The 21,585-nt window shown below is 42.0% G+C and overlaps 1 protein-coding gene across 2 annotated transcripts; it reads right to left on the bottom strand.

Annotated features, from left to right (window-relative positions):
- Positions 1-722: 722 nt before the first annotated feature.
- Positions 723-20,146, bottom strand: CFAP36 (cilia and flagella associated protein 36). 2 transcript variants are annotated; one of them, XM_086460787.1, is made up of 11 exons: positions 20,029-20,146; positions 14,874-14,938; positions 14,184-14,198; positions 12,693-12,794; positions 11,705-11,819; positions 10,719-10,806; positions 9,755-9,806; positions 7,692-7,818; positions 2,634-2,803; positions 2,075-2,230; positions 723-809 (listed from the first exon to the last, which is right to left on the bottom strand). In XM_086460787.1, the coding sequence occupies exons 1-11, from the start codon at positions 20,144-20,146 to the stop codon at positions 723-725; spliced, it is 1,095 nt and encodes a 364-aa protein (XP_086316913.1). The 2 variants fall into 2 exon arrangements, with proteins under 2 accessions (XP_086316913.1, XP_086316912.1); XM_086460786.1 differs by lacking the exon at positions 14,184-14,198.
- Positions 20,147-21,585: the final 1,439 nt, after the last annotated feature.

The following is a 21,585-nucleotide window of genomic DNA, read 5'->3' as shown; positions in this document are numbered from 1 at the left end:
AGTAAATGAGGTTTTTAGATTTCTACTTTGAAACCAAATTGCTGCTGACAGCCCTAGCTCTTACTTTGCAACTAAAGCAATTTTTACTTGAGGTTGCATTTATAGCAAAATTGTACCTAAGGACTGGTAAACTGCCCCAAAGGTATGTAAAATGATGCAATCCAGGGTTAATATGTAAATGTCTCGGCTTCAAGCTGCATTATCTGTTTCTCGAACATAACATGGTCATAGTTGCACTTCCTTGCAAAATTAGACTTTATAACATTGCACAGCTGAAAAGTAGTATTTTGTTTAAAATACTCTAATAAAAGGAATAAAGTTCTATAATTTTAAAAATAAAAAAGTTAAAAATTCTAACTCATTCAGAACTGTTCGCATAGGAATGATTTTAACAATCTCAGCATCTGCTTTTGGTCTATACAGTACCAAGGGGCAAGGCCAGTAGTTTAGAAAATCTATGGTGCAGCGATCTTAAACGGCCTCGCTGCTGAGCGTAGTGCAGTGAAAGTCAATGAGTTTCCAGCATTCTGGAAAATCAGTGGGTTTAGTGTATTTGTGTGTGTGTATATATATGTATATATATATAAAGCAGTAAGTTGTTTGTCTGAAAATTCTCTAAAACTATGTGTAATACTGGAAAACAAATCCATTCAATTATCGATTATATGATTTATTCTAAAAACATACTTGTGTTCTTGGGGTCTGCAATGAGCTTCTTAAAATTACCGCTTATTAATAACCTCTTCTTTTAGTTTTTCTGCAAGCATTTTCCTTTTCTGTAGTAACCTTTGTTTCTCTTCTGACATTTCCTAAAAACAAAGCGAAAAAAACATGGCAATGAGCTGCCTGGCGTTCCTGGCAGGTGCCCTGACTTGCTACCGAACGCGTGAGCCCGACCAGGGAGCTGCCGCAGAGTTTCTCTAATAAGGAGCAGCCAAGTGACAGCACTTGCAGGCCTGGGGCTGTGGCAGCCGCCCTTCAAACTTGCCTGCTCTCCAGAATGATTAAAATACATTATTATTCCATTTCTTGAGCAGTGGATCCCAGGCTGTGGATGGCCAGCTCTCTACATCAATCTGCCGCCTTTTCCACTGCATTGTACCAACCTTTCTGAAAGGACTAACCTCAAATTCAACTGGTGCTGCTTGGTTGTACTGGAAATTCCCCAATCAACAGTATAAAATTAGTTGTTTGGGTTTTTTTTCCTGAAAAAGACCCCTATATTGGTAGGGATTTATCCTGTTATGGGATTCTGACCGGGTTTTTTTTATGTCTGCACTTTCTTTCCCCGACAGGATTTACTCCTTTTTCCCCAAACTAGATTTTCTATCATCCCCATAGTGAAAGGATTTTTGTGATTTTAGCATTTGCTTTAAGGCAAGGACTGTCTCGGTTAATTCTCTAGGTAACGCTTCGAAACAGAGAACAGCCTTCAGAAAAAAAGCGGCCTTGAGGAAGGGGCTAGCTGCCACCTGCACCTGCCCAACAGGGCACCCTCCTGTTCTGTCCTACACTTCCAGCCCTCCTGCAGACATGGGTTGCTGTTGGAGGCAACTGGCTAGATGACAGCAGCATCCACCCTTCAAAATGCCTTGTCCTAAAAGGTACCATCAGCATGTCGTGGTTGGTGGATAGAAATCAAGGGTTTTTTTCATTTGAAACAGGCAAAAAAACTCAAAAGAACAGAGCAAATTTGTTACCTCTGTAAAATAAGACTTTGTAAAGAAAAATATTTTTCCCATTTCACCTGGGAAAAAAAAAAATCCCAGAGATTTAAGGGATCCAAATCAGCAGGTCACAGATTAGGAAAAAACCAGCATTTTAGCCGTTCATAAACTTGAATTAATTATAAGGATCTGATGATGCTGAAGCAACATAATGCTAACTGATGCACTATAACTTCTAGCCTGTAAGCTTCTGCAGAAACAGTGACTTGAAAATACTTCCTCTCCACTTTCACCTCTTGGGGTTTTTTATCCTGCTACAACATTCAGCAGCAACATTTACATCTTCAGCGAAATCATCTGTGCATTTTGTAAGTGCTCAGGATGATTAAAATGTCTGAATCCTTCACCTCTTTAGGAGACGACTCCTCTTCTTTCTGGTCAGTGTCTGCTGGTAACAGCACGTTATTTCTTGACTCTTTCTTTGTAGCCATCAGCATGTCTCGTTTTTTCTTTAGGTAGTCCTCTCGTTGCTTCAGCTGCTGTTTTTCAACTTCTGATAAATTCTGGAAAATTTATCATTTTGAAATTAATTTTTGGTACACATCTTATGTGAGATAAAAGCATTTACATGATATTTGCCTCCAAAATTACTAGCTAAAAAAAAAAAAAATTCCAAGTTGAAGTTTCAAGCCAGAGCTGTCTACTAAGAAATTATCACGGGACAAAAGGCTGAATGCTGAATTCTATTCGAAAACCAGAATGATGATCTGAACTTTATGCAAGTAGTGAATACCATAACACAGTGTTTGCATGCTTGCTTGAAAAAAATCAACCTGGTTACAGTAACAGAAGATACATATTTAAATGTAATACTGTCTTAAAGATATATTCTAATTGCAATCCTGTCTCTTTGCATTTTAGTTCTATGTTTGGTGGGTTTTTTCTTGTTTGTTTGTTTTAACTCACAGGTCCTTTCATCCCAGCTTTCTGCGCAGCATTTTCTGAACTTTTCCCAGCTGTCTGCTTCTTAGTGTCTTCTTTCCCTTTGGTACAAGACGTCTGAGGTAAGCTTTCTGTTCCTTTTTGCAACGGGCGTACTGGCTTTAAGTCTTCCCTCGCAGATTTCCGAGATGCCTCTAAATGGCAATTTTACAGAGAAAACAATTAGAAAAAAATACATCAAATTAAAAAAAAAAATAAATCTGTGTTTCTTCCACTATCCAGATGTTTCTTCTGCTGAAACTGAAAACTTAAAAAAAAAAAAGATAATAATTACGTTTCTCTGCTTTTTATTAATAAAACTTCCCAAAAACATAGATACTGGATTCGCACTATGAAAGCAATTAAACAATGCTTTACATCGGAAGCACCTCTACTGGAATGAATTATAAATTGTCAAATGCTTGGAATGTAATTTCATATTCGGTGTTCCAGCAGTCAGTTCACATTGGGATTGTACTTTCCGTTTCTGTCTTGGCAAGCCGAGCCAGCCAGCAGCAGCTTACAAGGTGCACATTCACCAGCCCTCAGTACAAGTGCACTGGTTCCACTTTCAGCTTCGGAGCAAAGAATCCGCAAATACCGTATTTAAGTGAACTTGTACGGGAGAGGGGGGAGCGAAGCTCACCAGGCGCCAAGTGTTACACTGGCAGGGCTCAGTTACTCCTCTTCAGAGCTAACCTTGCCCCGCATGAGGATACGGCCGGAACCCACCACGTTGCCACCCCTGGCAGGGCGCAGAGCCCTGGCCGGGTGCCAGGGGAGCTCTGGGCAGCCACGGCGCAAACCAGGCTCAGGCAGCTGCTGGCGTCTTCCTGTCAAGTCCCTCGCCCTGTGCAAGATGACAACAGTCCTGCACGATGCCTGTTCACCTCTTGCTTTTTTTCCTTGGACAAACGCTGCCTGTGCTGACAAAGAAAAGTAACCCCGTACTGATTCCAGCTGTGCCTTTCGTATCCCTGCAGGCGCGGAGGTTAGCTTTGCCTTGCATCCCGCTGGACTGCATGGTGTCTAAGACGGCATTGTGGTTACTGTCGTTGGAGTCAGAGCCTCTCCAGTCGCCGGACTGAAGAGCAGGGTATGTTTGCAGAATTTTACTGCAATTTCTCTAGACTTGACCTACAACTACTCGTGAGTAAGGTAAGTTGCTGCTCCTATTACACTTTTACGAAAAATGAAGAGGCTTTTGACTGCTTAAAAGATGCCTGAACATACCCATATAGATGCAAGAATACAGGTAGTGAAATACAAATTTTACAGTGTTCAGTCAGTTTGAGTCTATCTATAATATCTGAGTTGATACAAGTAACTGAATGTAGCTGATGATAATTCTACAGTGCCGGACCATGGATTTTTGCTATAATGCTGAGAAATAACTTGCATGAGGATTAAGGTACAAGTACTCTCCTTGGTCTTTACCAGACAGATGGCAAAGCTAGGTCCACGGAACCTAGTGCAGGGAGAACACTGCTCAATTGCTTCTTTAAGTTAGAGCAAGTAATAGCCATTTAGCTCTTCAACATTGCTGCTTCCTTTGGTACAGATAATTACAAGACATGTAATTGTGAAAAGGCAGGGAGGAAAGCAAAGGAGAGGAAATGTTATTCAAAGTACAGAAAACAAAAACCAGGACAGAAATGTAAAACAAAGTTCAAGTTGAAGAATTTGCTTTTCACTGAAATACGTCTGCTGGAAGTCTTGATGCTCCAAGGAAGGTCTTTTTGTGATGGCTAAAAGTTCTCAGAGGTTCTGTGAGAGGTCAGAATTAAAGTTGCTAGGAAAAAATCCTCACGCTATAGTTGCCTGATTAAAAAGTAGAGGAAAAAAAAGCCTCAAAGATACATGCTGCATGCCAAATACCTGCGCCATAACCAACATGATGATTAAGGAAAGCTACTTACCAGAAAGCAGTCCTTTGAAATGTGGTGTGTGTATGCAAATTTACACTGTTGCTGTCCATATCGCAAACACTCAAGCTGGATATGTTTGTGTCTTAGCAGTACCTGCAGATGTGATCATAGGACCCTCAATGTCCCTTAACCCACGAACCTGAAAAGACACTGAGAAGAGAAGGGAAGGAGGGTGGACAGTGAACATACAAATAGACAACGCATCTCAAAGTTTTTTTGGTACGTAACGTTTTTTTCCTTTGAGAACTTGTCTATATGTACATTCACACTGTGGGTGACTAAGGAACACCCTTTTCCACATGGACAATTACTTCAGAATCTTCTCAAATACAAGCACCCAGGACCACTCCAGCAGATGCTGTGTCCCTCTTATCCACGTGATGCACACGGCTCGGTGCAAACACCAGTGCCGCTTTTGAAGCAGCTGCCTTGCAGTTACCCGGGAAGGGTTCTCCAAGAATGCTGGAAAGGTCCAAGGTGTTGAGCGTAACCTTTACTATGAAATTGACCCTTCTGATCGTACTGCAACAAGTTGGATGCGCACAGTACAGGAGGAATGGTTTTGCACACTCTAATCTGTAAACTATTTGTAAGGGGCTCACCAAAGTGAAGTTAAGAAAATTAAGACAACTACCATTAAATCTAAATTCATTATAAAGTGGAAAACTTTAAGGGGTCCACAAACTGAAATCCTGGGTCTCAAGGTGAAGGGAAAATAGCAAAAGATAATAAAAATGCTGTATCTGAAGGAAGAGATACGTATGGCAGACTGTAGACTATGAGAACTGGTTTGTGCAAGGGCTGTGTTGCCAAGGCAGCTGATAATCCCTAGGTGTGGGTCAAGAAAGGCGAGCTGTTCTGTTCCTCGTTAACACAACCCTACGAGTGAGACCATGGAGCCAGGACCTAAGCACAGGTCTGGTGGGCTGCAAGGGTCAGGGACTGACAGGGGTGAGAGAAGAGCAGCTCTTCTGCCACCCTAGAGGGGCAGGAACCATTAGTGAAAGGTTCTTGCTGTTCACGTTCCTGGAGTTGTATCTGGCACCAGGAGCAAGGAAGAGAAGCAGAGAATACGATCCCATTATCCAAGATGACACTTTAGCTGGGAGCCCGTGTTTTGGAAGCAGGAAACAACAGACTGGTGTGGAGGCTGGTCTTCGATTCTGTGTGAGAAAGGGGTCTAGAAGAAGAGCATTCCCAGTACAGATTCTACTTGATTTTTGCCACCGCTACGCAAAAACACTTTTCTAAAAGGAGACACCAGAGGATAAACTGTGATAAGCTTTCTCAGTAGCCTCTTTGGACAGCTGTGCTGCCACAAGATGCCAGTTCTACAAGGACAAAGATTACTTCCAAGGAGCTAAAGTTTTTGTAGACCTGTCTCCTTTGGCATTTAAAAAGCATGGGAACACTCAGCACCAGCTAAGCAGGCACTTGGACAGCACAGAAGAGCTGCACTCAGTGCCGAGAAGGGCTGACTCCTGAGCTCCAAGATCTCCTGTCTCAAGCACAGGATTAAGTCCTGCAGACAGAACATTTGCTAGGAATGTGCCTTCCTCCTGAACCAGGAAAACAGCCACTCCAGGACAGACATAGCTTATTGGTGCCATTGCCAGGTGGTACTACGCAAAAGTAAGAGGAGTAAAAGCAGGCTGGGAGAAGAGAAGAATGCAAGTATACCTGCAGGCCTTCTCCATGCTTCCAAGGATGGAAGGGAGAGAAGAATTCAAATAAATGTAACAAAACCTCAGCAGAAGGACAGAAGGGATAAAAGGGGGGGCGGGGGCAAGGAGAAGATGTTTAAAAGGTCAGTGACACCATTTATTCTTTTCAGGTTTCCTAGTGGGAAAGTTCAAAGAACATAGGGTCCTACAACCACTTCATCTGTTAATGGCCATCAAATGAAAAAGCAAGGAGCAAGTATGCCCCAAAGGTACTACCAAGGCTAAAAGCATCCAGCTCAAGTGTCTGTGATATGAAAACTTCCAGTATGAATGCATACAAAGACAAGTAGGAGATACAGGAAAAATATAACTAAAGACAGTGCAGACTTATTTCCCAAAGTTGGAATTATTTTCTTGGAAGTGACCTTAGAATATTACGTTACAAATTTTTCACAAACTCATAAGAGTGCAAATCCCACTGAGATGTGACCTGTTTTTGAAGATCACCTATGTATACCTATATACATAGATAGGTGTGTGTGTACATACATACATACCTATACACGTGTGTGTGTGGGGGGGGATGCACACATATACAGAAACACACATATACACTGCTTACCACCTAAGAATTTTCCTGCTTTCCTGAATGGGTCAGCACCCTTGTGTTTTAGCTGCAGCACAAACATACCAAAAGCACCTCCATCACAACCAGTGGTACCTTACTTTCTCCTCATTGTAAAAACACTGGTTTGGTCATGCTCTCCAGTAAATAATCATCTAAGAAACAATTCAAACAATTTTCACTACATAACTTGGGTAAAGTTCAAGACTACTTAAAAGAGCTCTCCTTGGTATTGTCAGTTGGTAAATGCCACAATCCCACTCAAAAACAAAAATGTAAAATTGAAAAGATTAAAATTAATAAGGAAAATCTGAACCAAAGGCAAAAGGATTCAGTTTGGTGCTCGGACAATTCAGACTGAATTAATCTTAACAGTTTAAGGTTGGTTCCTTCAGAAATATTTGATTGCCATCAAGAAACATTGTACAATTATAGATTAAATCTGTAATGGCCACACACAGGGAGAGAAAGCATAACTTTCTAAGTAAATGATTCATAGTTACTTACAGGGAACACACTGCTCATAACACTAATGGCAGCATAAGCACAGTAAATCCAAAGATGACAACCGCTGTTGGATTCCTGTATTTCTCCTCCAATTGGAGAGGACCTATCACGTCACTGAACAGTAAAACAGCTCATGTTGGAAGGCATTTCTGCAGGCCACCTTGTGCAAGTACGCTACTCAAAGCAGGTCTAACTTCCATGCTAGGATGGTTTACTTGCAGCCTTAGCCAGCCAAGTTCTTAAAATCTTTATGAATGGACTCTTCAATGATTTGAAAATAGTATTGCACACTCAGCATTGCACTTTCCCGTAAAATTACCAAATGGAAATTTTGGAGTTTCTGCAGAATCATCAGCTCCCTCAGTGGACTCCTTAACTTTTACAGCTTCTCTCGAATCTCCTGGCAAATTGTAGGTAACATCTTGCGATTTACGTTTATCACGTGCCTTAAATTAAAACACAAACAAACAAAACCAAGCATTACATTTCAGGACACTGTACTGCAGGCATTAAACTGTCAACACAAAGAAAGGTCCCAAAAGAACTTGCAGTTGAAATTGTGTTGTTTACACTACATGCTGCATTCTCAAAGGGAACAAAAGCAAACTACTTATTTTGTTTTACTAATAGGAAGGTTCTTACTGGCTTATAGTCAGAAGTCAGCATTTTTTATTTTAGTTCAAAACCTCTTCCATAATCAAAAATCAGAATCACCAGAATTTAGAATATTGGGTAAATTCATATTTTGTTTCCCAGCTACACCTAAGTAACATAGGGGTGGGTTTTGGCACACTTTGCCTATGACTTTCAAGCAGATCTCTGACCACCAGAAAAATACAATACACTAAGAGAACTGGGGACATACACCAAAGTTACCACAGAAAAGGAGAAGTAATCAGCTGAATGGAAACAACAGGTCTGGATAATCTCTGACGCTATTGTTTATAACCTCTGATGCTACTGTTTCACTTCTGCACTTGTCTGGGAAGCCTTGACGACACAGCCCACCTCTCAAAATAGTAAAGCCAGCCAGGATTTGCCCAGAAAATGTCTAGCTGTTTCTTAACCATCTAATTCATGTCAGAACCCCCTAGCATTCATCAAAATATTAAATTATTTTGTATTAAAACATTCTCTAACAAAAACATATTATTGAACAATAACGACCACCTTCTCTGTCCAGGTGAACTTGACTGGGGCCTCTGTAATCTGTCTTATTTACCAAGAATAGTGATATCATTGACTGGTCTATAAATATTTGGATAAGCCTGCATCTTAATACAACTTGAATTCTTAAAATGAGCCAAAGCTTGAGTTTCTGGGTTGTTTTGTAAGAAATCCAGTAGAACAGGTGACTCACCTCCTGGAATCTGTCATTGTAATATGGGAAAGAAGAGGTTTGTCACCACTTCGCTACAGTGTCAGGCACTGAGAGAGAGGTTTAATTTGGTAAATACCCCAACTGTTCTGGACTTGCATTTAACAGCACAGCTATCATCTGCACCTATCATAGGTTCAAATTCAGGAGCAGGATTGGAAATAAAGTGTCGACCTCTGTAGTAGCTACATTTGGTCTCCAGGCAGTTTCCTTTGTCAGCTCAGGCTGAAGAACCAGTGCTTTCTCTTTTCAAATTCAGTATGCTTAATTTCCTAATGACAGAAAAGAATAGAAGAGCAATTCTGCTCTCTTTTGAAACAGCCTGCAATTCCAGCTATTTTTATACTTTCTCTCAGTGAAGGGGAGGTTTATTGCCCTGTTTCCACTGTAGTTGATTTCAATTTGTTTCTCAGTTGCTGAATGATTGGCAATTTAGCCAGTCTCCGTTTACATTCAGTTACCTTTCTACATGGTTTACTCTGATGGAGACCAAGTGATGGTCTAATTTGGAGAGGATTTCTGTTTCCTGGTGATTAGGTTCTGGCAGTATTGTGAAGACTTAATGAATAACTATACTCTCTATGAAGTGATCCTTAAAATTCCTGAAGGATTATGAATGCTGTAATCTTTAAGAAGCTTATACTTTGAAGTCTCTTTGATCTTGACAATATTAGTAATTCAGATGTTCTTTGGATCTGAAAGGTTGACATCTGTTGCCAGTACTTAGAATTCAGATACTGGAGAGGGAATATGCTTATCGTATGAGCTCCACCAAATGACTGATGGTTAATGGTATCATGTACAGCACTCGTGTCATCAAGAAAGACGTAAACAACAGAGCAGACCTTTCAAAAAGAAGTGTCGGTAAGGCCTTCCTGACAGACCTTGTATTTGCTTAGGATGGTACATATTGCCTTAAAGTGATACAGTTGACATGCAGGACAGGAATATCAGAGTATTTCTTAATCATCAGCGTAACTCATCTGGAAAGGTAAGATACTCACTTCTTCAGTCCTTTTCCTTTCTTGCTCTATTTCATATTCTTCCTTCGATTTCCTATAACACAAAATACACGTAAATACTCAAGACACCTTTAGTATTAGTGATTTTAGGTAAATTTAGCACTGCTTAAATATTTGATGACTATCAAAACAATTACAGGATAATGTGAATTTGTTAGTGTCCAAAATAATTCCCTAACTTAAATGAAAACACACTCTTAATAGAAATAAATAATTATGATAGACATACAGAACCCACCATCCTCAGTCTATCGTTCCCTATGCAAAAATAATCATGTAAGCATTTCCAGGACTTGTCTATCCCATGTTTCGTTTGCTGGTTTAAAGACAGGGAGGGAAGTATTTCCAGAATACAGAGGGAAAACAGCATAGTTTAATATAACCTGAATGGATTAATCTGCATTTATGTTTACATCCATGTGAACTGGGAGTGGAGGAGAATCTACAGAAGTCATATCAACCCTCGCATATCTGAGATTGTAGCAACAGTCATTGAACATAAACAAGGAAGCTGTAGAAAGGAATAAAGCCTACTGCAAAAAGCAGAATTTGCTTTTCTAAGGCTTTAATGTTTAGGGTGTTCCCCAAATGGATTACAGCTAGTGCGTTCCTATTGCCCAGAGACATCTAACACAGGTCTAGCTTTAGGTATACCTCGACATTCAGGGGAGAATGGAAATGATGGGGCCTTAAAGTTGCACATCATTTCATGCATCACCAAAACAGTTCATCATGGCGGAGCAGTTATCTCTCAGTCTTTAAATATGCCTGATCACACCCACTGTATAGCACAATTCATTTTCTCTTAGGTAGGATTTTGAAAGAACATTCATGTCATCTGAAAGGTGAAGACAGTTTCCTGGAAAAGGCTGGAAGAGTTAGGCCCTACTTACTTTCATTTTTTATTTTAAAATAACATATGAAGTAGGACTGATTAATTTTTTACCTTAGAACCTCCCTCAGTATTTTCATTTCTTCTTGTTCAATTTCACTGAATACATCAGAACCCTCTGTCAAACAGTCAGGCAACACACCTATTTAAAAAAAAAAAAACCCACACACATGGCAACACTTATGCACTTCTCTAAAGAAAATTTTTTGTACTCCATTTGGCATCATTCTTCAGGCAGACAGAAGAAAGAAAACAAAAACAAAACCAAAAAAACCCACACCAATACCACCTAATTCTTCTTCTCTGTGACTGTTATCAAAAAGATTCTAGATCCCAGACATCAAGTTGCTAGTAGCAAAAAGGCAAAGGTTTCTGAACTATGAAAGTTTTGACATCTAAGGGTAAAGCACAAGCCATACTCTTCATCGACCATTATATGGCTTTTCCTATAGACAGCCATTCAGCCATGGCTATCTGAACCATTTCCAAATTTAGCTATTATATTAAACTTGAAATTTAAAAATCATTCTCTGAAAAAACATGCATGCAATAAGAAGAAAAAACAAAATGGTAAAACTAAAGACACGGAAGAAAGGAGTGGGTAGGCAACAATCTGTTCAGGAACACCAACACAGCAGCAGAGTTGGGGGTAAATTATTTGCAATGTGAACTGCAAAGTAAGCACAGCAGATAGTACAGCGCTGTTGCTGTGCAAATAGCACAATTCAAACTATCAATATTGTCATTGTTGATGAACTGATGTAATTGTTTTAACACTCAAAATTATCACCAAAATTCTTTTAACAAAAAAGCTAAGTCAAGTTTTACAGAAAAACAGAACTGGAAAAATCTGATAAAAAGGAATACAGACAGCTGTCACTGAGAATACAAGCCAAGGACTAAGTATTGAAATCCTAGTTCCAGTAAAATCAACTGAATGTTTTCCAACTAGTATTTTAGACTCATTTACGAATGGATTACATAGTCATCGAGAGAACACTAAAAAGACGAAGTGAAATCCCACATTTACCACTTCTTACCATTTCTTTCTTTAATGATTCTAATCGCTTGCAATTGCATTTCAATATTTTTCTGTACCATCATTTTTCGAAATAGTCTAAAATCTTCTGCTGCCAACACTGTTTGCAAGATGGCCTGTGGGAGGGAAGACACGCACAAAATTAAAAACACTAGAGAAATCATAACCATCTCAGTCTGCTTGAAATTATGTTAAGATTTAAATTCTGTGGAGCATGTCTATTTTTCCAGCCATACATGAGCTAGTAGGCCAGAAAAGAATTGGATTGTTAATGTCTTTAGATCAACATGTCTACAATAATACTATCACAAAACCAGGAGGATTTCCCAGTGTAACTGTATAACTGCAATTCGTCTCACTTCTTGAACAAATTTGTAAGCTTGAGTGAGGAATGTGCGCTCTGAAGAAGCTTGTCACATGTCTAGGAGGAGAAACATCAACAAAGCCCAATTTACACTGGCAGCAGAAGCTCCCACTCCTCTGCCCAACATACCTGAGACAATTCTGAAAGGCATCTTTGAGCAGCTGAAGGGCTGCCTAACCACGCCTTGTCTTCTCAAGGCCAATGTTTGTCTTACAGATTTTAATGGCTGATTATAAAATCAGATGAAAACATCTTTTATATTATGGAATATGTCTATTGTTTTCATCTTTGTCTGCTCCTGTAAACAGACTGAGGACTAACATAAAGCTGACAAATATGCAAATAAAGATGGCAGAAACACCCTAAGCTTAGAGGTTTGTTTCAGAAAACATGAAGCATAGAAGATGAACCTCAAAAGGTGTCTGACACCACACAGGTATTTGTCATTATTTTCAAGATGCGTATTTTTCTGGTCAAAGTTCATAATGCAAACAAACACATTACATTTTAGAAAAATTACAGTTTTTACAGGAAAACTTTTCAAAGTTTCATCTCCACCCTGCTGTGTTAGTGAAAATATAAAGCTAAAAATTGAATCTACACATTCTTTAGCAAAGGAAAATACCTGTGAAGTGTGTGTCTTTGCAAGAGGAGATGAAAAAGCTTCTTGAAATTTCTCTTCATTAATTCCAACTTCTTTAAGATAGTCTTCTAATAATTTTTCAACCTATAAGAAAGTATAAGCCTTACTTTCTAAGAGGGTTTTCCCTAAGAATCCTATGATTTTTTTTCATAATTGTATATTCTTTTCTGCTAACATTGCATTTTTTAAACTCAAAGGAAAATCATTGCAATAGTATAACTGATTTTTCTGATATGTCAGGCTTTATTTCCTTTCATGAACTGTTCAAAATAAGCATTTTCATTGCTAAATTTAATACTTCCTAATTTAGCTTCTCCAATTTCCAAGAATCTCACTTCTCTACCTTTTCCCCAGACTCCTGGCTAGTATTCCTCATCATTTTTTGCCTTGTAGGTAAAAGTCTTTTGACAGTCTGTGTGCCTGAAACCCTTCAGGGTCAGAGCAAAAATGGATGTCAGTCTGTATTTATTCACAGAATCACAGAATGTTAGGGGTTGGAAGGCACCTCGAAAGATCAGCTAGTCCGACCCCCCTACCAGAGCAGGACCACCTAGAGCAGGTCACACAGGAATGCCTCCAGGCGGGTTTTGAACGTCTCCAGAGAAGGAGACTCCACAACCTCTCTGGGCAGCCTGTCCCAGTGCTCTGTCACCCTCACAGTGAAAAAGTTTTTCCTTCTGTTAATGGTGAACCTCCTGTGCTCCAGCTTGCACCCATTGCCCCTTGTCCTGTCATTGGCCATCACCGAGAAGAGGCCGGCTCCATCCTCCTGACACTTGCCCTTTATGTATTTATAAACACTGATGAGGTCACCCCTCAGTCTCCTCCAAGCTAAAGAGACCCAGCTCCCTCAGCCTTTCATCGTAAGGGAGATGCTCCACCCCCTTAATCACCTTTGTGGCTCTGCACTGGACTCTTTCAAGCAGTTCCCTGTCCTTCTTGAACTGAGGGGCCCAGAACTGGACACACTATTCCAGATGGGGTCTCACCAGGGCAGAGCAGAGGGGGAGGAGAACCTCTCTTGACCTACTGACACCACCACTTCTGATCAGCTCAGGATGCCATTGGCCTTCTTGGCGCCTCCTGATACACCCCAGGATGCCATTGGCCTTCTTGGCCACGAGGGCACGTTGCTGGCTCATGGTCATCCTGCTGTCCAACAGGACCCCCAGGTCCCTTTCCCCAGCGCTACTCTCCAACAGCTCAGTCCCCAACCTATGCTGGTGCATGGGGTTGTTCTTTCCCAGATGCGAGACTCTACACTTGCCCTTGTTGTATTTCATTGAATTTCTCCCTGCCCAGCTCTCCAGCCTGTCCAGGTCTCGCTGAATGGCAGCTCAGCCTTCTGGCGTGTGAGCCACTCCTCCCAGTTTTGTGTCATCAGCAAACTTGCTGACAGTTTATTGTCAGCACCCTATTCCCTCATCCAGGTCATTGATGAATATATTGAATAGTGCTGGTCTCAGTACCGACTCCTGAGATACAGGCCTCCAACTAGACTCTGTCCCATTGACAACAACTCTGACTTTTTTCCTTCAACCAGTTCACAATCCACCTCACCACCCAATCATCTAGACCACACTTCCTCAGTTTAGCTGCGAGGATGCTGTGGGAAACAGTGTCAAACGCTTTACTGAAATAACATCAAGTATTAGCAAGCCTTGTTACAAAAAAAAAATATTTTAGAAATCTGCGTGCATTGATTTATAGGTATTTTAAGCATGCTCCAAAAATCTCCTGTAGTTTTTTCTGATAATTTAAAGTTAATTCAAAATATTTACCAGACTCATTATTGAACAAAATACAAGTACTACATATTCTCAGACATCGTACTGTTCGTCACTGACAGAAAGTATGAACATTATCAAGCTTGTAAGTACGGAATTTTAGCTAGCGGATATATTAATTTTTATGAAAAATATGTAACACAGCATAAGAAATGTGACTGTGTGTTAAAGCTTCTTTTCTACCTGTCTGGTGTTTAAGCATAAAACTGCACATGACAACTATGACTCAAAGGATTGCTAAATAACACTTATAACAGGCAATATTAGAAAATTATAAATAACAAAGATAACGCAATTAGAAGTTCACCTAAATAGTATTTTAATATTTTGAATTATATGTCTTACAAATCTACCAGAAATAGTGAATAATGCTCACCAGAGCTTGATACTCCTGATAAATTTCTGTATAAGACAACTTGCTTTCTTCTTCATCATCAAAAACTGTGGGGAACACCAAACCAAAACACACACACGTATTTTGGAGTTAGTATACACACTGCAAATTAACTTATTGCTTAAAGATTAACCTTTACAAGGTAATACATTTAATTGTATGAAAATACAGGCCATGATTGATAATAATAATGTATTGTTCCACGCATGCAGGCTAAGCATGTACTTTTGGTAATTTAATGTAACTAAATTTCATCATGTAATACCAGGAAAACGTATCTTCATAATAGAAGCTGATTTATAAGCAAGTTGAGGATTTAGCAGATAGGTACATTAAAAAGTAAGATTTAATATAAAAACTACTATATGAATTTGTGTAAGGTTGTTCTAAGATGGCAGATGACATACATAAAGCAGGAAATTTCTCTCTCTCTCTCCATGTATTTACGTGAAGGATGAATACATGACTTAAACCAAAATTTTAAAATACCATTGATTTAGCAAGAAGCCAATGTGATTCAGGAAAACGCGACCCTGTCTGCATAAAAACAGATAACCCAAATAGGACATCTGCTGCAGGTAAATTATTTTTTAATTGTATCTATCCTGATTTAGACAAGATGGGCATCTGTATAGTACAGGCCATATTAATCATATTCATAGAAGTTCGTATTAAGAACTCTCGACTGGAGATATCAAGCTAATGATCTCTATACTGCAGAATAGATGGAAGAAGCATAACATAAGAGAAACTGAATACTAGGGTTTGGGGTTTTTTAATTTACATTTTTTTCATGTCAACAATGAACAGAAGTAATGTAAAACCTAGCAATTAAAGCAGAGGCTTAGCAATAAGACTTCTTCAATCCCCTTCAGATTAGCCCCTATATGTTGGACAAGCCACTTCCCATGCGCGTGCTTTGAAGTCATTTGAAGAATGGGGATGCTGCTTAAATTGGTGAATGAGTGTAATTATTCTTCATATACATATGACATCTCTGATGGAAGGTGGTACTGATGCACATAGAATTAGTGTAACTTTCACACAAATTTAGAGTGACTTTTAGAAAGCATCCTTTCCCAGCTCTGACAGCCCTGAGGCAATGTCACTCTAAACCTTGATAAGGTGTGATGCAAGATGGCTGTTCCTAAAACAGACAGCACTTGCATCACTTTCTAACAACCTAGAGCAATGCAATGATAGAAATCTAATCAAACAGCTCAGGCCCTCTAAATAAGCAAGGGAAACTTGCTTTTTAAATTACATAATCTGGAAAATTAACATTTGCTTTTGTTTCATTTTTGCACCAGGGATTTTTTTTTTATGAAGAGATTTTTTTTTTTAAAAAAAAAAAAGTAAGCTTTAAAAATATCTAGGAATAATTTCAAATGGTAGAAAAAGTACTATAAATCCTACTCTAAAAAAATTCAGCTCCTATGGCAACCACCATATTACCAAACCCAAGAGGATGAAGACACTTAACTGCTTCTGTTGTCTTCTGCATCTCCTCCCCTCTGGGGGATCCCCCTTACAGCTCTGGCAGACCCCAACCTTTGTCTTTGTTTCTCCATTCCCTTCCTACTGTTCCTTCTTGCCCTGGGCACCTGAAGGAGGGGCGACACATGGATGTCACGCCTCAGTCAGCGTCCATGCCAACAGCTAGCCTCGCACTGCCAAGGGGATGCTTCCAAGTCCTCTCCTCCTCCTCCTCCTCCTTCCACAGCTGCAGGACAACATGGAAAGCAGAGTGGAAAGCCTGCACAAACTGCTCTGTTCTCAGGCTCTGAACAAAAGGGGATGAAGTTGAGTGCCAAGTAAAGCAAGCTGCAGTCAGCATCTTCTCTAAGTGGCATTAAGGTGTATTTTGAACAGAGACCTTGGATTTTCTTAGGTCAGGGTTCCTAAATCATGTAGTCATTATTTTCCTTAAGATTTTGGCACAGAGTCTTTGGTTGCCAGACAGGAACAAAGACCTGAAGAACCACAGTATCAAGATAAGCCTGGGGACACAGATATCCTGGGAGAAACACATAATTTTCCTATTAAAATTGAAAAATCTTTGCTCGGACCCCTCAAAGGGGATAAGGGTTAAGTCAAGTTTGAGTTCTCCCTGCTAGACTGAGCCACTGACTCATTTGACCTCGCAGACAAGAGCCGGTAAGCAAACCTGAGGGAACACCTCTCTTTCTCCCCCAGTCCTCACTGGCTGGTGAAACGGCTCTGTGCTGGGAGGGAAGGGAGTCACAAGCAACAAGATCTGTTTATTCCTTTCGTACCTTGTCTTTATCTTCTGGTGTTCAGAACTATTATCAAGCTTATCTATGTCTAAATGATGTTTCAATACCTTGGAACATCTGAATAAAACTGAAAAGCCCTCTCTCTTAAATACATACACACGGATTTAACTTCAGTTTCACAGACACATAAAAGGAAATTAACCATGCCATGAGAACGTAACCAAATCTCCAGAAAGAGGGAGAAAGAGAAAGCAAACAATTATCAACAGACAGAAAACCATTAGGACTGTTTATAAGTTGAAGTGCAAGGACTTTGCCTAAGTAACCACAGTTCCAAAATAAATGCCTTGCATACCAATTACCAAAACTCAAATTCTATTTTTGAGGAATCACAAACTATTGAAGGTTAATCAAAAAGTAGCTAATGTGCTTGTTCGGTCCAAAGACTGAATGTTTTGAGAACGAAAACAGTTCTGTCCTGACAAGGTATCTCAGTTAAAAAAACAGCAATGGAATCGGCACAGACCATTTATAGAAAGAAAAAGCAAATAGCACCAATATCTGCAACTAAAATTTCAAATTTCTTTAGCTGTGCTTCTTAGCAACCCTAGCGTTGCAGTAACACTTCTTTAGCCTTTTCTTTTTTCTCAATAGCTTCTGAGAGTTGTCCAACAGCACTCCGTAGCACAAATGATACCCTGGAAGATCACTTACTACAAGCGATTTCTCTACTTTGTTCCTCCAATTTCTTACGCAGAATAAACAGGCAGGAAGCAACCATTATATAAGCCTGCCTCACACTACATGGAAATTTACAGAGGTTCCATAAATCTTCTTACTGCCAGTAAATTCCCCTCAACCTTCTAAAGGGAGATCATTGCTCCAGAGAGAGATAATCAATTCCCCCGATTCCTAAACCTAGACCCTTTGCATGATAATCAAAATGCTTGACCGACCTCAAGTTTAGGCAGACTGCCCAAGAGAAAACATCTAGTCTCGATTTCTCGGCTGCTTCCTAGCTGGAAAGAGTCTAGCAGCATTACCCTTCTCAGTTTCCAGTATGCTAGGGAAAGGTGTACGTGCTTCTCAGGATAACCAAGAAGCAACTTGTTTAGAAGCTGTGATCTGAATCAGAGGTGTTTCTGTTTCACCATGTATGAAATAAAAAATCTTAATGAACCCTAAGGAGAATGACTGCATAAGAAAAGACACGGCTGGCCCCACTCAGGCCAACCATTACAGAAGATGTTCTGGAGCCCACAGCAGTATGGAGGGGAGGAAGGAGCAAGAGCAAGCAGGTAGAATACTTTAATAGTAAGAACCATTTTACTTTGAGCTTGATGTTAGTCCCTAGAAATAAAATGTATTTGGAAGCCTTAGTTTCATGGCTTCAGTATTTTACAGGTGAATTATTAATAAATCCTAAATCCTGTTAGGTGATACTAAAGAAACAGATTTTATTCATAGTGCCCATAGAAAGTTATCCTAAATTAGTCTACAGCAACATGCTTTAATACTTCTTACGTGAATGTCTGCAAGCTGGGTCGGATCATGGGCCATCATGTTCTCAAACATGCTCCCCGCTCCCTGCCCCCCCCAGTAATCACAAAAGAAAGCTTCCTTTTTTTCTCAAGGACTTAGGCAATACTTTCAGACTTGCCCAAATTGTAATTATTTTGCTACCATAAGGATCTAGGTGTTCTTTAGCAGCAGAAAATCTGTCAGTAGCAGAACTAATTTAGCCCAATCTCTACTGCTGTAGTCTTTTTTCATCCTTTCCTCACTACACACAGAGCTATACAGGTCTCCGCAGGCACCTTCACACTGAGCTACAGGTCTATTCCACTCTCCCCTCTCACTGCCTATACTTCCAGTTTACCCAGGCTGTTTGCCAAATTATTCCATGATTCCCTCAGCTCTTTCTTGAGGAAGAAAAGGAACTTTAACGAGAGTTGCTTCCAGGCTAAATGCATGCACAGGACCACCTACAAGAACAAATAACCATGAACTTTTTTGTGCTGTAATTTTTTAAGAAGTACTAACTTAGGGTTTCTCATCTCTTAACTGCCAATGTTCACAACATTGCTGAAATTTAACTTTGGCCTTCCACTCTTCTATCCCGCTGACCAGACAGCAATTTTAATTGTACTGTCCAGCTTCCTAAGGAAAAACACCTAGCTATGGAGAACTATTAAAGGCCTCCTAACTGCTTTCTAGCGGCGTCAGGGTATTACGTGCAGCAGAACGAAGAACTCGCTTGGGTGTCACGCTGTAAGCTCATGCCATAATCCCCTGTATGAGCTAATGAATGCAAATTGCCACATCCTGACAAATGGCTTGCTCAGGGGAGACCGACTTTCCGAGGGCGAGGTACCCTCTCCCTAAAAACGCTGGGAAAGCGCAGACCATGGCTACGCGAAGCCTAAGGAGCCTTCAACGGCGATCGCTCTCGAACGGCGCCTGCGGGGACCGTCACCAACACCGGCCTGCTGTGCCGAACGCTCGTTGCCCGCACAAAACTACGGGGGTCGGTCCCGCTGCCGCACAGGGGGAGCCCTGACCGCCTCGGTGAGGGGCCAGGGCCGCGGAGGTGGCGGGGCCTGGCGTGTCCCCCCACCCCGGGGGCCTCCTGGCGCCCTGCAGACCGTCGCGCTCCGCACGTGCCGGCGCTGAGGCCGCAGCCCCGTCCCGACCCGCGGCCGGGCGGCGGTGGGCTGAGGGGCAGCGCAACCCCCAGCGCCGCCTGAGGGCAGCGGCCCGCCCCAGCGCGGCGGCCACGCATGCGCAGCCGCCCCGGGAGGGGGGACAGGCTCCCCCCCAGAGGGGCAAAAGGAGCTGGGGTAGGTTTGGGGGACGCGCACCGGACCCCCACCCCGGCCCTGCCCGGCCCCGCCGCTCACCCTCGCACTTCTGCTCCATGAATTCCAGGATGGGGATGGACCAGGCGGGCCCCCGCAGGAACCCGGCGATGGTGTCCACCACCCACTCCACATCGCCCTCCTCCTCCTCCGCCGCCATGGCCGCGGACGGCGAACGGAGGCGGCTGTGGTCGGAGCGCCGCCCGTCTCTGTAGCAACCGGCGTCACGGGGCGGGGGCGCGCGCGCGCGCCTCACGTAGGCCCCAGCGCCGCCCGCCCGCGGCCGGTGGCGGCGGTGGGGAAGGGCCGGTGTGGCGCTGCGAGGGGTCAAGGGCTGCCCTCATGGTATCGGTTGTAATCAGATCATGGCGTTAGGGGAGGCGCGGGTGATCCTGCAGAGATACGGAGCCATTAACAGATCGGGCGGGAATGTGGGGTAATAGTTTAATGCGGCATCCGGCGAAATCACCGTCCCTCGGTCAGAGGGAGGGCGGGGGCGGGCTTGTGAACGCCCCGGAGAGGCGGCGGCGGTCAGGTCGCCCAGGCGGTGTAACGGGTGGGGGGAGGCCCCGTACACCGGGGAGATCCGCGCGAAGCCGGCGGGCAGCAGCTGTCCAGCCTCCACGGGCGCCGTCGAACCGAAGAGCTGTGAAATAGCAACGGGTTACAGTGGTCGTTAGTACCAACGTCAAGGGGAGGGTAACCGAGCAGGGGAACAGGCTGGCCCCCGGCCGCGGCTTCCCTGTCTTTGGGGATAATGTGACGAGACAAGATCTTGAGAAACCTCATCCAAGATGGCCCCATGCCCTCCAGAGACGCCCAGCTGGTCTGTGATTCTTCCGTCAATCGCGGTTTTACAGTACAATAAAGGTTGGTCTATGTGTTTGGTTTATATAACAACAAAGATGTGGAGGATGATCCTGGATGATGGAAGAATCTCGTTAACCCGTATTTTCTCATGCACAGGTGCTGTGGCACTGCATAGCAAACAATTGTTCCTATGTTCCCCGTTAGCTGTTGTACCTGGTGCTCTGATGCCATATCCCAGAACTTTAAATGTTAATCACTCATCAGGCCTTCATGGGAACACGGATACCTCAGCGTAATTTCTAACTCCACAATATTGTGAACACCCTAGTGTGTGAGAATTAGGAAATAGTTTACAAGGCAATATGTAAGAAGGTTTACATCAAAACTTCATTGCTTGGCTATTCTTTCTTAGGGCAGGTATTTGTGGACACATTCCTTTTCTTCACTAAAATGTATGTAATTTCTGTCATGGTCCTCACCTGTTACTGAAAAGTTTTTCCTAATGTTTAAATTTATTTCCCTCCCAATGCTGGGTGACTGCTTGCTTTACTTATATGTGCTACAGGTAAGTAACAAAAAAAATCCAAACCCCCAAACTCTTTGAAATCTATTCATACTTTTTTAACTCAATCCTGTTAGAGAGGGGTTTTACACAGGCAAGGACTACGTGGTACAGTGGCCGCATCCCCTGACTGCCATGGCACCCCTGCGGTCCTTGTCAGCCACTCCTTCCACCCACCCGCGTGCTTGCAAATCCCTGCTGATGACAGCTTCGCAAGAGAAAGGCAA

The sequence above is a fragment of the Leptosomus discolor genome, chromosome 2 (assembly GCF_034619465.1).
Source record: "Leptosomus discolor isolate bLepDis1 chromosome 2, bLepDis1.hap2, whole genome shotgun sequence".
Lineage (NCBI taxonomy): Eukaryota > Metazoa > Chordata > Aves > Leptosomiformes > Leptosomidae > Leptosomus > Leptosomus discolor.
Note: the sequence above shows the minus strand (reverse complement) of the source record. Positions and strands in the feature narration are given on the sequence as shown.

Coding starts and splice junctions, on each gene's coding strand:
- CFAP36 (XM_086460787.1), bottom strand. CDS start 20,146: ATGGCGGCGGAGGAGGAGGAGGGCGATGTGGAGTGGGTGGTGGACACC. Junction 11,820..12,692: donor CAAAGACACACACTTCACAG/GTATTTTCCTTT, acceptor TCCCTCCCACAG/GCCATCTTGCAAACAGTGTT. Junction 2,804..7,691: donor AACTCCAAAATTTCCATTTG/GTAATTTTACGG, acceptor ATTGCCATTTAG/AGGCATCTCGGAAATCTGCG.